At 37.1% G+C, this 13,857-nt stretch overlaps 2 protein-coding genes across 4 annotated transcripts; one reads left to right on the top strand and one right to left on the bottom strand.

The window, feature by feature from the left end:
- Positions 1-3,642: 3,642 nt before the first annotated feature.
- LOC112187059 (protein SAWADEE HOMEODOMAIN HOMOLOG 1) lies at positions 3,643-7,891 on the top strand. Of its 2 annotated transcripts, none has more exons than XM_024325690.2 (9): positions 3,643-3,941; positions 4,355-4,440; positions 4,611-4,656; positions 4,746-4,896; positions 5,807-5,855; positions 6,545-6,596; positions 6,823-6,966; positions 7,175-7,294; positions 7,408-7,891. In XM_024325690.2, exons 1-9 carry the CDS (start codon positions 3,849-3,851, stop codon positions 7,543-7,545), a joined length of 879 nt encoding a protein of 292 aa, XP_024181458.1. In that variant the 5' UTR covers positions 3,643-3,848; the 3' UTR covers positions 7,546-7,891. The 2 variants fall into 2 exon arrangements, with proteins under 2 accessions (XP_024181458.1, XP_024181457.1); XM_024325689.2 differs by having other exon boundaries at positions 3,646-3,941; positions 5,792-5,855.
- A 131-nt stretch (positions 7,892-8,022) lies between these two features.
- LOC112187058 (casein kinase 1-like protein HD16) lies at positions 8,023-13,857 on the bottom strand. 2 transcript variants are annotated; one of them, XM_024325687.2, is made up of 16 exons: positions 13,172-13,856; positions 12,339-12,470; positions 12,161-12,234; positions 11,995-12,064; positions 11,793-11,848; positions 11,601-11,672; positions 10,686-10,780; positions 10,517-10,583; positions 10,263-10,392; positions 9,967-10,185; positions 9,712-9,854; positions 9,357-9,531; positions 9,068-9,158; positions 8,766-8,923; positions 8,466-8,654; positions 8,023-8,383 (listed from the first exon to the last, which is right to left on the bottom strand). In XM_024325687.2, the coding sequence occupies exons 1-16, from the start codon at positions 13,532-13,534 to the stop codon at positions 8,324-8,326; spliced, it is 2,094 nt and encodes a 697-aa protein (XP_024181455.1). In that variant the 5' UTR covers positions 13,535-13,856; the 3' UTR covers positions 8,023-8,323. The 2 variants fall into 2 exon arrangements, with proteins under 2 accessions (XP_024181455.1, XP_024181456.1); XM_024325688.2 differs by lacking the exon at positions 8,023-8,383 and having other exon boundaries at positions 8,499-8,654; positions 8,766-8,937; positions 13,172-13,857.

Here is a 13,857-nt window from a genome sequence, read left to right as displayed (position 1 = left end):
GCTTATTTACTTTGGACACCCATTCTCCCCCTTGCGTGCATCATCATCAACATCTAGGCGTCACGTCAAGGCACCATTTAGAGAGTTGAAGCGTTGCATCTTCGTGCAAGTGCAATAATTCATCATCTTGATCATATCAAACTTTAAACAGCATCAGTGCAATTCCAAGAATAACTGCTTCAACAGTTTGAGTGAAGGAAATTTTCGGAGAATCTCAATGTATCAAAAGTCAACCTTTACGCCACCCCTAAAGTCATATTTTCTGAATGAAAATTAATCTGAAACACTTCCACGAGCCACGAAACCGTCCTATAACCACAATTTAGATTCCGGAAAATCCTTGGAAAATAAATGACGAATTTCCGGGGTACTACAGTAGACGTCAGGGGGAGTCTAACATACACATGTCATCCTCAAATGTAAAAGGTGTGTTGTGCTCTTTTCCTTCGACCAAGGAGTATTTTTTGTCCCACAGGGTTTTTATTGTTACTTGGTAAGGTTTTTAGTGAGGTAACAACTCATGCATAATTTCATCTTTGACTTGGCACAAGGGGGAGTGTTAAAGGAAAAACACATTGTGTGCCTTCGTCAAAATGATTGAAGGAGAGGGGATCAAGCAATTAACAATTACCATCAATCAGCATGAATTACGGACCAATCAATAATTAATGTCATCATTGTAATTGATATTTCCGTTGTAATTCTCTCCCTATATAAAAGGGCTATGAAATGAAATGACTAGACTAATTCCAATTGTCATTTTACTTTAACATTTATTAATCTTTATTATAATACTGTTTTTATATATAAGAATTTGGTATGTCTATTTGTGTTAAGATAATCACTTGGTTGAGTACCGTAATTTTTGTTATTTTATTATTTTATTGTCAGTTAATATGCATGCTTGGCTATTAGGGTCATTATTGTCATTTTTTTAGAATATTTTGTTGTATAATCACTTTTTTTTTTGTTTCTTAAATTTACTTTGTAAAAATTAATTTCAATTCTGAGCTAATTTTTGAAGAACAATAAAAATTATTCAGGAAAACATGATGCTGGAATGTTGGATATTGTTATTATTTATCGGGAGACAATAATTGGAGGTAAAATATGATGGAAAGTTTCACATGAATAGTGTTGGGGGAAGAATAAATTGTTTTTGGAGGAAAAATATGATGGAAATGTGTTTATCCATGTCAGATGAGGTTATGATAGTCATTTTAGTGATTAATTTGAGTGAAATTTTTAATTTTCTCATGTACTTAACGGAAGGAAAACATAATATAGACGGAAACACCTTATTGATGTGGTTTTGGAAGTTCGGGTACCTATTTGATCACTTTAAAAATTCAGGTACCATTCTGTCAGGTCCGAAAAAGTTCAGACTCCACCTATGATAAAAACCCAACTAAAAATGACCCAAACCACGGCCGCACACAGTGAACAGTTTGGTAGCCGTACAACCCCAAAGCATTGAGATAATAGAATTAACCACGAAGAACTTCATCTAAACTTCTTAAAATTTTATGGGTTCTCACAGTTTGGCACTTTAGAAGAAGATTGGATAGGAGAAAGATTAGCTGATATATATATCCAATAGAATCTTAAATACGTTTGTTGACACCCAAAAATCCAGCTAACAAGCCCAATTTATGCTTTAAGCCCAATTCATATTTGGAGGCAAATTACACCCGCGAACATCACGCCACGCACGTGGACCCAAGCCACATTCACGCACTTGGGGCCTACAAGAATGGGTGTGGTATGGAAGGTAACAGAATTGCATGAGGCCCGTTATTAGTTTTAGGCTCCTTGATAATTTTGGACTTGGGACCAAAATTCATGCCCAACGGCCTAACTCGTAATACGGGTAAGTGAAGAAGAGAGAGAGCCCAAAAACCCAAGCCCAAATCCTTTAGAACCAAACAAAACAGTAAATGCTAAACATAGGATTCTTGTTCCTAGCTGCATAACATAACCCATAATCCCAGCAGCACATAATCCCAGCAATCTTAGGATTGTAATCCCAGCAGCAGATTTCACGGCAGAAAATCTGTCAAGCCTATTCCATACTCTTTTTTAGACAAGACCTGACAGACCAAGAAGCATTACAAAATCCAATACATGCATTTAACCCAAGCCATCTCTTTACCCAGCAGTAGAGACCTTCCACCAAAATCCTTTAGCTGTTGGAACTGCATATAAATAGCTACTGCTATTAATCAAAGTGAGGAGAACGGAGGGGGCTAGCAAGCTCTCTAGCACTCTTCTTCTCCCAAGCTTCCTCTCTCCCACTAGAAGGACAGAAGCCACAACAACCCAGAAACATCAAGCAAGAGATCAAGCCCTATCTCTGAATCCCTAGCCATAAATTCCCCCCAATCAGCCTTAAACCAAAACCCAGAAACCATACCATTGCCGGAATCTCTTCTGCTCAAACTCATGCTTTTCTAGCTCCCACGCCACATGCATCTTGCCAAGCCTCTCTTGGAATGTTCAATTCACTGCCTGCATATACAAGGAGCTGCCGGGAAGAACACAACAGCAAGCTTCCTAGGATTCTCAGTCCTTCGAAGTTTGCTGGGCCTAGTCTTCGCTTACTCAGATAAAGGGGACAAGATTTTGGGTCCTTACCCATGAATATCTACTGCCGTACAATCCCAATCAAAGTGCCCCCCTACAACGTTCAATTTATTTTCTCGTCTGTTGTTTATTTTTTTTCATTTTTAAATTTTGATATGATACTTTATCTATCCATTCCAACTATGTAGCCATGGCTCCAAAATGTTGGAAGAAATTAAATTAAGGAAGAAAAAGCAAGAAGAGAGTGTGAAATTGATTCTCAGGAAGATATTTGGTCAAAGAAGCATGGAAAAATAAAAGGTGGGGGCAAAACTAAGTTGTGGAGAAAAGCCCAATTTGAATTAAGCTAAGAGAGAACCTCAGACTACCTCTCCTGAAGCAGATCGTCACCAAAGGTAGAAAAAAAAATAATGATTTTCTAAAAGATGAGGCTATTGCCACTACTAAATACTTTGTTCACCATACTTATAATTTTTAGACTATAAAGTTCCATTTTTATCCTTGAATTCAATTAAGAATAAAACAAAATGAAGTGAAAAAAGATATAAAATGTAAATAAAATAAAATACTAACTGAAAAGCTATCGCCTTCGCTTTGGTCTATGATCTCATCTAACAAGACAACTATGGTGAGAGTACATTCATACATACAATGACATAGTTAAACTATGAGAAGAAAAATATGTTCATATTAATCTTGCAACGATCCTAAAACAACTGCCTCATTGATACAAACGAAATTAGGAGACTCAATGCCTCAATTGCATGTTTCTGTGTGTGTGTGTGCGAGCGCGCGCGCGCGCGTGAGAGAGAGAGAGAGAGAGAGAGAGAGAGAGAGAGAGAGATAGATGATAGTTTCAGCGTTGATAGCTGCCAGCAAACATCATAACTTTGGGTTTCTGAATGATGACTTAAAATGGGTGAGTTGCTTGAATAAGGGGTGAATGGCTCATTTTTCAAAATTTAAATTCTCAAGGGTAAAATTAGATTATTATCCTAAAAGTAAATATATAGAGTGTGATAAGTATTTAGTATGGTGGATATAGCCGCATCATTTTCCAAATTCATTTTAGGGAGAGGAATTAAAGCAGGCACAAAAAAAAAAAATGTCGACTTGGCAGAATCGCAGTGACCCAGATTTCTTTTCTTACAAAACTTCCTTCCTTTCTTTGGGAGTTGTGACATGAACCACTGACACTATTACTCCCTCTGTCTCGGTTTTCCACATTAAAATCTGAATCAGTCTTACTCTCACTCTCTCCGGTCATGAAAGACTCAAAATTAGCAAAGAATCTTCATCGGTCAGAGACAATGGAAAGAAAACCAATGAATTCCCTCTCTGTATTCACCAATTCTGAGGTATTTCTGCTTTATTTCCCTCAATGGGTCTCTGATTATGCACTTCAATCTGCACCAAATTCCTCTTTTTTTTTTTTTTTTTGCTTTAAATCAGCTGCTTTATGGGTTTCTTTAACTGGGTTATTTTCTGTATGATGCTTGGTGTTAAATTTTTCCTTCTTATGGCAATTTAGTTTTGTATTACAACATTTTAACCTTTTAACTTCCATTGATGTGGGTTAAAGAGGAACATGGAACTGAAATTGTCTTGCTTGATTTTGGGTTGGAACAAACACAAGGCATTAGTCAAAGAAGTAATCTTTCTTTTTTCCTTGGCAAGAAGCAAAGACAATCAATTGTTCAAGTCCAGGGATTATTAACTGATATGTTTCAAATTCTGCACAAGATTTCGACTGTATATTTCTATTTGTCAGATTATGAAAATGGAGAATATTTTCAAGGAGACACCACAACAATCACTTACTCAGGAGTTTTTCCAAAATCTTGCAACAAATTTCAGGTGAATTCCTTTTCAGTGATGCAACGAAGTGTAGTGTTAATTTGTGATAGTCATTTGTTAGATTAAATCTCACCAAAAAAAGGAGAGAATAAGTAGTAGAATTTTTTTAGTTAAATGTTCTCCAATTACATATCTTCTGTAAAGTTATTTACCATGCTCTGTCCTTTCAGCTGCCAACCAAGCCGTGTTGGAAAATCGGATATAACAAGGCAACAGGTTTTTGCTTCATCTAATGATCTAAATTTTATCTTTTATAGTATGCAGCTTGTTGTAAGCAATGGTATCATACTCATATTCTATTCCAGGTGGAAGGTTGGTTCCAGAGTAAACGAAAAGAGATTCAAGCCAAAGGCACTTCGTCATCTGGTGCCTTTGATTGGGTTGTTGAATCCCATGAAGATCTTTCAGATTTGACTATGTTCAGCAATGCACCTGACAATTCTCAGAAGCCAAAAGGTTATCTTTTTGTCAATATCGAAGAAGCTGTTCAAAAATGTGTCGCATTACATTTGAATTTAATGAATTCTCCATGTGTTATCAAACTGAATTTAGACGTGTTGTGATGCACATCTATGTTAGCATCAAACATAAATATTCTTAAATGGTGCAAATTTCTTCTAAATCAGAATTCTTCAGCTTGAATCCTTTGCAAAACATTGTAGCAAGTCAGTGCTACCTTGGACGATAAGGAAAGTAGGCGTGTTAAGAGCTTTGTCATTCTTGACAATGGATCAATTTCTGATACTGAACATCGTCAGCAGTCATATCTTATAAATAGAAAAACAACATCTAGAACTTACAGTTTTCACAACATAATTAATTCAAACTGGCTGTGTGTCCACATGATACTAAATTCAGGAAGAGAAACCATACTTTCTCTTAAGATAGATCCTCAAAAGCCATTCATTTGTAACTTCTTTTGTAGAGCTTTCTAGGCATCCGATATTAAAACCCATTTGTAACTTATCTTTCGTGCTCAGCATTACATGGACTTTCGCTTCTTGTAATTAGTTACATGAGATATCTTGTTATATATATGCATATATATTTTATTTTCACTATTTTTTCATGCTTTTTATCTCCGTGCTGAGGGTGCCTTTTTTCCAGACTTTTTGGTTCATTGTTTCTGTACCTTCTTTACATGGAAACTCTCTAGGATAGTATCTACAGGCAGGGTCTGCTGTACTATCTATTTACTATCTCATTCTGTTGCATCTAATGCTTACAATGCCCACAGGTCATCTAGGTGGAATAATATGGTTTGACTAGTGGTACTAGGCTTTGGAAATCTTCCATACATCTATGAGTTCGGTAGTATTTTAAAAAACTTATGATTGCAACTTTAATACAGATCCATGCGTCACAGATCTTTCAGAGTTGGCATTTGAAGCAAAATCATCAAAAGACGGTGCATGGTAAGAATGCATCCAAGAAATGTAGAAGCTTGTGTTATTAAGTAATATATCTGCATACTAAATATTTGAAAACTAAAATTAAATTTTATATGTACACTTTTGTTTATTCAGTTGCATGAATTTTCCCTATTCAATAGGAGTAAAATTTGTTATGTACTAATGGCACTGAAAGCATATATGAGGGTAGCAAAAAGAGCTTCAGGGCCCACACACACAAACTTGTACATGTGCCCATGCACCCACAAGCATACTTGTGGTTGTGTCGATATATTATTCACATGACTATATATGGTAGGTCAAGAGCCCCATTGTTCTGTTTCACCTCATCCCTGAAATCTTAGATACATAACGGCTGTATTTATTATAAATAGTCTTTTCTGTTGCATATTAAATCTCCTGTAGCTTGTTTGCTAAAACTGTTCTGTGGGATTTCCCTGCCGAAATGATGTTACATGTTAGAAGAACTCTTCTGCGTGAAAGAGTAGAATATAAAACTGAAAAGATCTTAAAGTGGATATAGTCATCATGCAGTGCAATCAAACACTGGTCTGCAAGAAATTCTGGAGTAATTCAATTGATTGTATGTTAATAGTTTACTATTTAGGATTAAAGTGTGAAGTTACCTTGTAAGTTTAGTGCAATGTGAAATTGGACTGGAAACCATAGCTAATCAATCTCTTACTTTCCAGGTATGATGTTGCTTCTTTCCTCTCCTACAGAGTTGTCAGTTCAGGAGAACTAGTAAGATTCACTCGTATTGTTATAATCATTATCCTTATATTCCCCATTTGGGTGAAAGAGTACTTCTCAGCTTACATCTTTTTTCGTTAGTGTTTTGTGAGAACAGTGCAATGGGTTCTTTCATCAAGTCTAGTTCTCGTCATTACTTTTTGATACACTTCTGTTTCTTTTTCATTTCAGCTAGTAATTTATTTCTAAAGGAGTTCAATGTTGTTATATGGTACAGGAAGTTCGAGTTCGTTATGCTGGATTTGGTAGGGAGGAGGATGAATGGGTAAATGTGAGAAGAGCAGTGCGTGACAGATCTATTCCTCTAGAAGAGTCCGAGTGTCATAAGGTCAAGGTTGGGGATCTTGTCCTATGCTTCCAGGTAGTCTTTTACTTTATTTCTTTGGAACCTTCCCGTATTTTACATTGACAAAAGGTATCAGAGTTCAGGCTATTGTAGAAGGCATATTCTGGCTTGTGAAAACCTGTTTAAGACCAAGATATAGTAGAAGGCATATTCTGGATTGTGTAAACCTCTCCAATGATTATTATTACTGTCTTCTCTTTCAGCTTTAACACCCTATGTACAGGAACGAGAAGATGAAGCTGTCTACTGTGATGCCCATGTTCTGGAAATCGAGAGGAGCCTACATGACCAAACAGGCTGCAGGTGTATTTTTGTTGTTCGCTTCGACCATGATAAAAGCAAGGTAAATCTGTGAGAGAAGTTAAGTTTTCAACTCTCCCCACGCATGTTTGTGCATAATGGAACATTCCATTTTATCTCTCTAATGCTGCTGATTTTTCTATGCACTAATACCAGGAACAAGTTTCGTTGGGAAGGTTATGTTGCAGGCCTTCACAATACACTTCTTCAGCCATTGTTAAACCCAATCAGGACATCAATACTAAGCAGGAGATAAATAGAGACAAGGACATGAAGTTTTCTTTTCTTTATTGAAATGTGGCACCTCAGATGTCAGTAAAAGTTCTTGAGAGTTCAATCCTCAGCATCATAATTAGTTTTTTTCAGCAAAAGTTTTCTTCCTTGGCCATGCAAAGCAGGGTGTACTTACAAACACTTGAGCTTATTACAGTCAATGATTAACCAGTAAAAATTCTTGAAAAATATATATCAGTAGGGGAGGGGGGACCTAGAACCTGCGATTTATACTGACAAATAACAAGTTGGTGCTCTGCAGAATTCATAATAAGGAATGTGGATTATAGATTAGTGTGTGAATTTCATTCTCCAAAATTAATTTCTGTACTTAAACATTTATCCAAAATTAATTTTTGTACTTCAACATTTATTAGCTTTGAGTAAACTGCTTTTTTTTTTTCTTTAGTTATTTTTCTGAGTAAAGAAAATGCAATGGAGACGATTCTTTTATAAACAACCTACAACACCGAAGTAGTTAGACTGTAGACCATGGTATATTAAATGGTATCAAATTGTTTTGTTCAGAATTGGCTAAAGAGTAAAACATATATTCCTTGTTGGAAGAAAATGACCTTTTAATTAATCATTGACATAAAGACGGTTTCCACAGACCCTGACATAGACAAATAGGTTTTCCTAGAGTTCTATACTTTAATTACACAACTAAGGCTTCTTGTCATCAAAATTTTCTTGATGGAGGGTACAAATCTCCCAGGTTGGAACAGATAATTTGGAACAGCCATCTGAACGATACTCGCAGTGGTGTCTGCAGCATCCCTAAGAAAAGTCATGGCCTTTATGATACTGTTCGTCCATAACAAATAGATGCAATATAAAGGTTCTTCGCCCACTTCTCCTGTAAGTTGCAGTGTATTAAAAGATGTTTCATAGCAAAAACTGGGAAGAAGAAAGTGGAAAATATTATGACAGTATGTTACCTTGACATGTGTACTTGGAAAAGCAGAAGTACGAAGCGTCTCCTGGGTTTCATCTTGAGGCTTCTTCCTTGGCACACTGAGAACAAAAGCGGCCTGATCCCATGTTGCTGCAGTTGCAGTTATACGATATCCAGAATCCCAGCGCCGATGTATTCCTTCACTAGGATAAAGGAAATCTAGTTCAACAACCTGAAAACAAAATATTGGGCCTGTTACATGCCTACTACAAAATCAAAATTGCATTGCATCATAGGCAATTTGGAGAAATGAGTCGGAAAAGATTTTTAAAGTCAAAATTACTTGGTCTGAATAATTAGCACCCCGAGACATAACAATGGCCCATCTACTTCCTGCAGTGGCCATTGACGTAACAAAAAAGTCCTCTTTCCACTTTTTGTTAATCCACTTAAATGGAAATGTATCGCTGACTTTGTATGACTGCTGCGTAAAAGTTGTACCTGAACACAATCAACTGACAACATTTATCCAGAATTCACAACTGGGGAAAAAAAAAACAAACAAACAGAAGAAGAAAACACACAACAGAAAACAAAAGAATTTTCTGGATCAAAGATGTTCATGAATAAAACCAAAATACTAACCCTTGGACATTACTACTAATGAACTCCCATTAGTAGCTCCGGCTAATGCACTGATGTAATAGTTTTTCTCCCACTGCTCCATTATCCATTCCTTCAAGCACATCAAAAAGTTAATCCAGACGTTAGTTAAAATACCCATTCCAAATAAAGAAACATGAAGGAATTTTTATGCAACATCTCCTCCTGTATGCTATAAAATGATAAAATCAAAGTACAGACTCCAGTAAAAATAAGTCATTATGCCAAAGATGACTATTACTTCAGGTTTCCTGAAAGCATAAGCATGTACCTTGTGAAGACAAGTCGGAGCAAGTTCATAAACTTGGGAAGTGAAACCAGTGCCTGCATCCATAATCAAGGCCCACAAATTTTGAGAAGAAGCCACACTGCTAATATATAACCCATCCTCGTTCCCCTTCTCAATATGCTGAGCAAGCCTTGTATCAGCCACATTATAGTGATACCTAGAGCAACATGAAAATTAAAAACTTTAAAAAATAAAAACAAAAAATCTAACAAAAGGAGAACGAAGATGACTACAAGATTATAGAAACAGAAAACATGATAAAATAGGGTGAATTTTGAGAAATGTGCCCAAAATAATAAGTACATAAGCAGGTTCACTGCTCAAGTTATAGAAATACCTTTGCTTCATCGGTCTCCGAGCATTATAAACACTGATCCATTGTGTTGCTGGCATACCCATTCTAATTCTCTTCTTTGGCTGTTCATCATCCTCCTCCTCCATTGTCAATCTTCCTCTCTTATGACCAACCAGATTAATAAGCTTCAGAAGATATGAAGCAAATATTAGACACACCAATCTTCCATGAAATATTAAGAACATATGCCATGCTCAAGGGTAAACCATCAACAGAAAATTTGAAGATTATATGTACCTTCTGTGCACCCTCTGTGTTTATTGGCCTGATATCAGGATTTGGACTTACAGTCCCATCAAATAGTGATATATATTTTGCATAATTAGGTTCTTCATCAAACTTCAAGTTCACCACATGTTCAACAAATTGTCTAAAAGGGAGTGGACAGAAAGAACACAAGGTCTCTGGAGACGTTGCCATCTTCTTCTTGCAGACAAGGAATCCTTTATTCTCTCCCTGAAAACACCTTCATGTTACAAACTTTTAAGGCAAATATGACGATATCTATTCCGGCTAAGAAACAAAGGACAAACCTGATAACCTTGCCAGGGGAGGCGACCCCGGAGAAGGAACACAAGGGTATAAGCTAGAGACTCAAGATCATCTCTCCTACTACTCGTTCTCCCTAAATGAGCATGCACACTAGCGTAACGTACTGTTCCTCTGTCACACCATAAAAGATAGTTAAGTAAGAAGCAGACAGCTTAAGATTAGGAACATACAGAGAAGTGATGGTAAAAGAAAGCAGCTTTAAATTTTCTAAAAGAATAGGGAACAATGCTTATACCTGAAAACATCTGGCCTTTGGTCATAATCAACATGCTGACCGGTTGAACTATCTCGCCATTTAGTTGCTGATTAGCCAAAACAACGTATAAGATATAAATTATCAACTACCATGCTGCTTAACATTAATAAAAAAAAATAATGATAAAAAAAGGAGATCAAAGAAGTACCTAGTCCAAGATCAACTAAAAATAGCTTTTTCTCATCAGGAGTCCCAGGAGTACCAAGTAGAAAGTTTTCAGGCTTTACATCTCCATGTACATACCTGACAAAGAAGTAGCAAATAAGTTAAAACACATTTATCATGGCTTTGAAGAATCTCAGTAGTGTCTAGATTATATTAAGACAGACAAACACAAATAAGGTGAAGAATCTCAGTAGTGTCTAGATTATATTAAGACAGACAAACACAAATAAGGTGAATATTCCCCAAAACTATGTCAGTTGCCCCTCAACCAAATAATAGTGGCTGCATTGCATTCTAATTTGTGCAATGTCAAATTTTCAGCACTCCAAATACTCTGAACTGTCCGGAAATTTAAGAATAACACCTTTCAATGTCTTGAGTAACAATAAATGGATGTAGACGAAACATGAGAAATTCATTCTGTGGCTTTGCATTGTTGGAAACCCAATATACATAATATGAATGTCCAGATAGCAGAGCATAGACAAACTACTTCCATATACCACTGACATATAAACTTCAGTTTGAGGAATTGATCACAGACATAATATTGTACTTCTCGCATATAATCATACATAACTTCAGTTAAAGGAATCAATCATATAAGCGTAAGTTGTAATTCTGTCATCCCTAGAGCTCAGTTGAAGGAATCAAACACATAGACAGAAGTTCATAGTATGAAGTTTATTTTGTCTTAGCTTGTTTCTGATCGTATTGTAAATCTAAAAAAGTCTCCCAACAACGGAAAAAAAAACTAAACTTCATGCTATAAAACAAAATTAGATAAAAAGCAGGGTTAGAAATTGTGTGTGTGTGTGGGTGGGGAGAGAGATAGAGAGAAAAAGAGATGGACAATGACAACAAATATGAGGCAGCGATTGGTAACTGAAAGTCGTACCCTCGAGAATGCATCTTCTCCAATATTGATATTGCTTCAATGGCAATACACGCAACCATTTCAATGGCCATTCTGAAAGTAACAGGATAACTCAATTATGATATTGAAAATGAATGAAAGCAATATATATATATATATATATATATATATATATGTACAATAAAACCTTTAAAATCAACTTTTCAGACTTACGTTTGATTGCCATTATTCCAAACATCCCACAAGCTTGGCCCCAACATGTCCATCACCTGTAGCATAAAACTTCAGTCAAAAAAGTATCCCACAACAAGACGACAGTGTGTGTGTGTGTGATATATATAGACACACACACAATTCCAAAACATTAAGATCTAGCCACAAAAACTCCCCCATAAGCCAAGGAAAGACTGCATACCATAATATAATACTCGCCTTGCTTGCCCTTATAGTGTACCCGCGGCACACCATGGCTGCCACCAAGAGTGCTGAACAAGTAACACAAATGTCAAAATGAAATGAATTTACAAATACAATCAAAGTATAAAAACAGAAAATACAATAAGAAATAGGAGCATGCTCACTCATAAACTTTCCACTCCTGTGGCGGTCCATAATTGCACCCTTTACTATTTTTGTGCTCGAGTTTTAAGGCCACCTGAGAAACAGAGATAAAAGCAAGTGTATAAGAAAGAGAGCGAAAAGTAAAAGCAGAAGCGAGAAACCAAAACTCAACAATCAAAAACTACCACATTACTATACCTCAACAGCTCCTGGTCCAGTTCTCTCATTCGTATTTATAGCAGAAACACGCCGACCGACATACACTTGTCCGAAGCCACCCTTACCCAGCTTTCTATCTAATCTGTAGACAGGGGAACCACCAACAGTAACCTGCAATAACAAATTTAGGTATCGTTATTATAAAAATTAATTAATCTTCTTAATATATACATTGTGAGATGGCTAAAAACTAACAGAAGTAAGGACTATATGCAGCATGGTGTTCATACAAACAAATGTCAGGACAATAAACAAATGCTGAATGTACCATGCCCACCTAAAGCCTTTGTCTTACAAAATAGCTGAACAGAAGCAATATGCAACTGGGAATAAAATCATACATTTTTACCTATATATCACTTGTATCAACAAACAGAATGCCACATATTTGGCCAATATGCTACTTGTTCCCAAAACAATTTTGAAGGAATAACCATGATCTCCTCGAAGACACATGAAATGGAAAGAGGATCCTAGCCCCTAAGAATAGACAACTCTAGATAAAGTACACTACCACATTCTCACTACCAACAACACAACCATCCTAAAAATGCACTTCTGACATGAACTCTATTAGTCCTTAATTCGAACCCCCATAGTATCATAGTATCGGTCTGGCTTTACCCTGCCGCCTATAACAGCAAAACCATCATCAACCTCAAACCTCTTAGATTATACCCGGTTGAACAGCACTAAACACACACTTACCCTACACTGTAAAAAATATATAAAAATGCAGACTAATACAATCAAATTCAAAATCAAGAAACCAAAAAGATCCCATTTTTAATTTCACGAAAAGAGAACAAAACCTTCTCAGGAAGAGGAGCAGTGCTGCCTTCTTCTTCAGCCTTGGCATTACTCCTAACGCCGCCACTACCACTGTCATTCATCTTCTTCTCTTGCACTTCCTCCTTCTCAACGACCCTCTTTTTCTCCGCCTTAACGACTACCTTCTTCTCCTCACCGGCCGCAGCCGCAGCCGCTGCCTTCCGATTCTTTTCCTCCTTCACCTGATTGTTGTTGTTGTTGTTGTTGTTATTATTCGGCAGTGCCGCCGCCGCCGCCGCTCGCCTTCGCCTTGTTCTGGTGGCAATGGCCTCTCCGGCGTCGATCGGATTCGTAACCTCCTGCTTTTTAGCTGCACCACGGCCCCTTCCACGCAGTACCGGCATCGTTCATCCTCCGATTCTCATCCTCCGTCCGGCTCCGACGAGTTCGCCACCGCGCCGCCGCCAATCGCTGAGAAACACGCAATGCGGCAAGAACGATCAAAGCGTCGACGTATCGGTCTTCAACGTCGACGTCTCGCTTGTACAATCCGTACAAATTTCGAGCCTTGAGCCTTCAATCCCCAATCGACGAGACACTGTGTGATCTTCGACGGCGAATATGGGTTTCGAGTGGATCAGAAAAAACGAGGTTCAAGGGAAGAAGAAGAAGAAGGGCTTCGACTACTTCCAGAGAGAGAGAGGAGAGAGAAGAATTAATTTATGAT

This window comes from Rosa chinensis, chromosome 2, assembly GCF_002994745.2.
Source record: "Rosa chinensis cultivar Old Blush chromosome 2, RchiOBHm-V2, whole genome shotgun sequence".
NCBI lineage: Eukaryota > Viridiplantae > Streptophyta > Magnoliopsida > Rosales > Rosaceae > Rosa > Rosa chinensis.
This window is presented reverse-complemented; position numbering and strand designations above follow the sequence as displayed.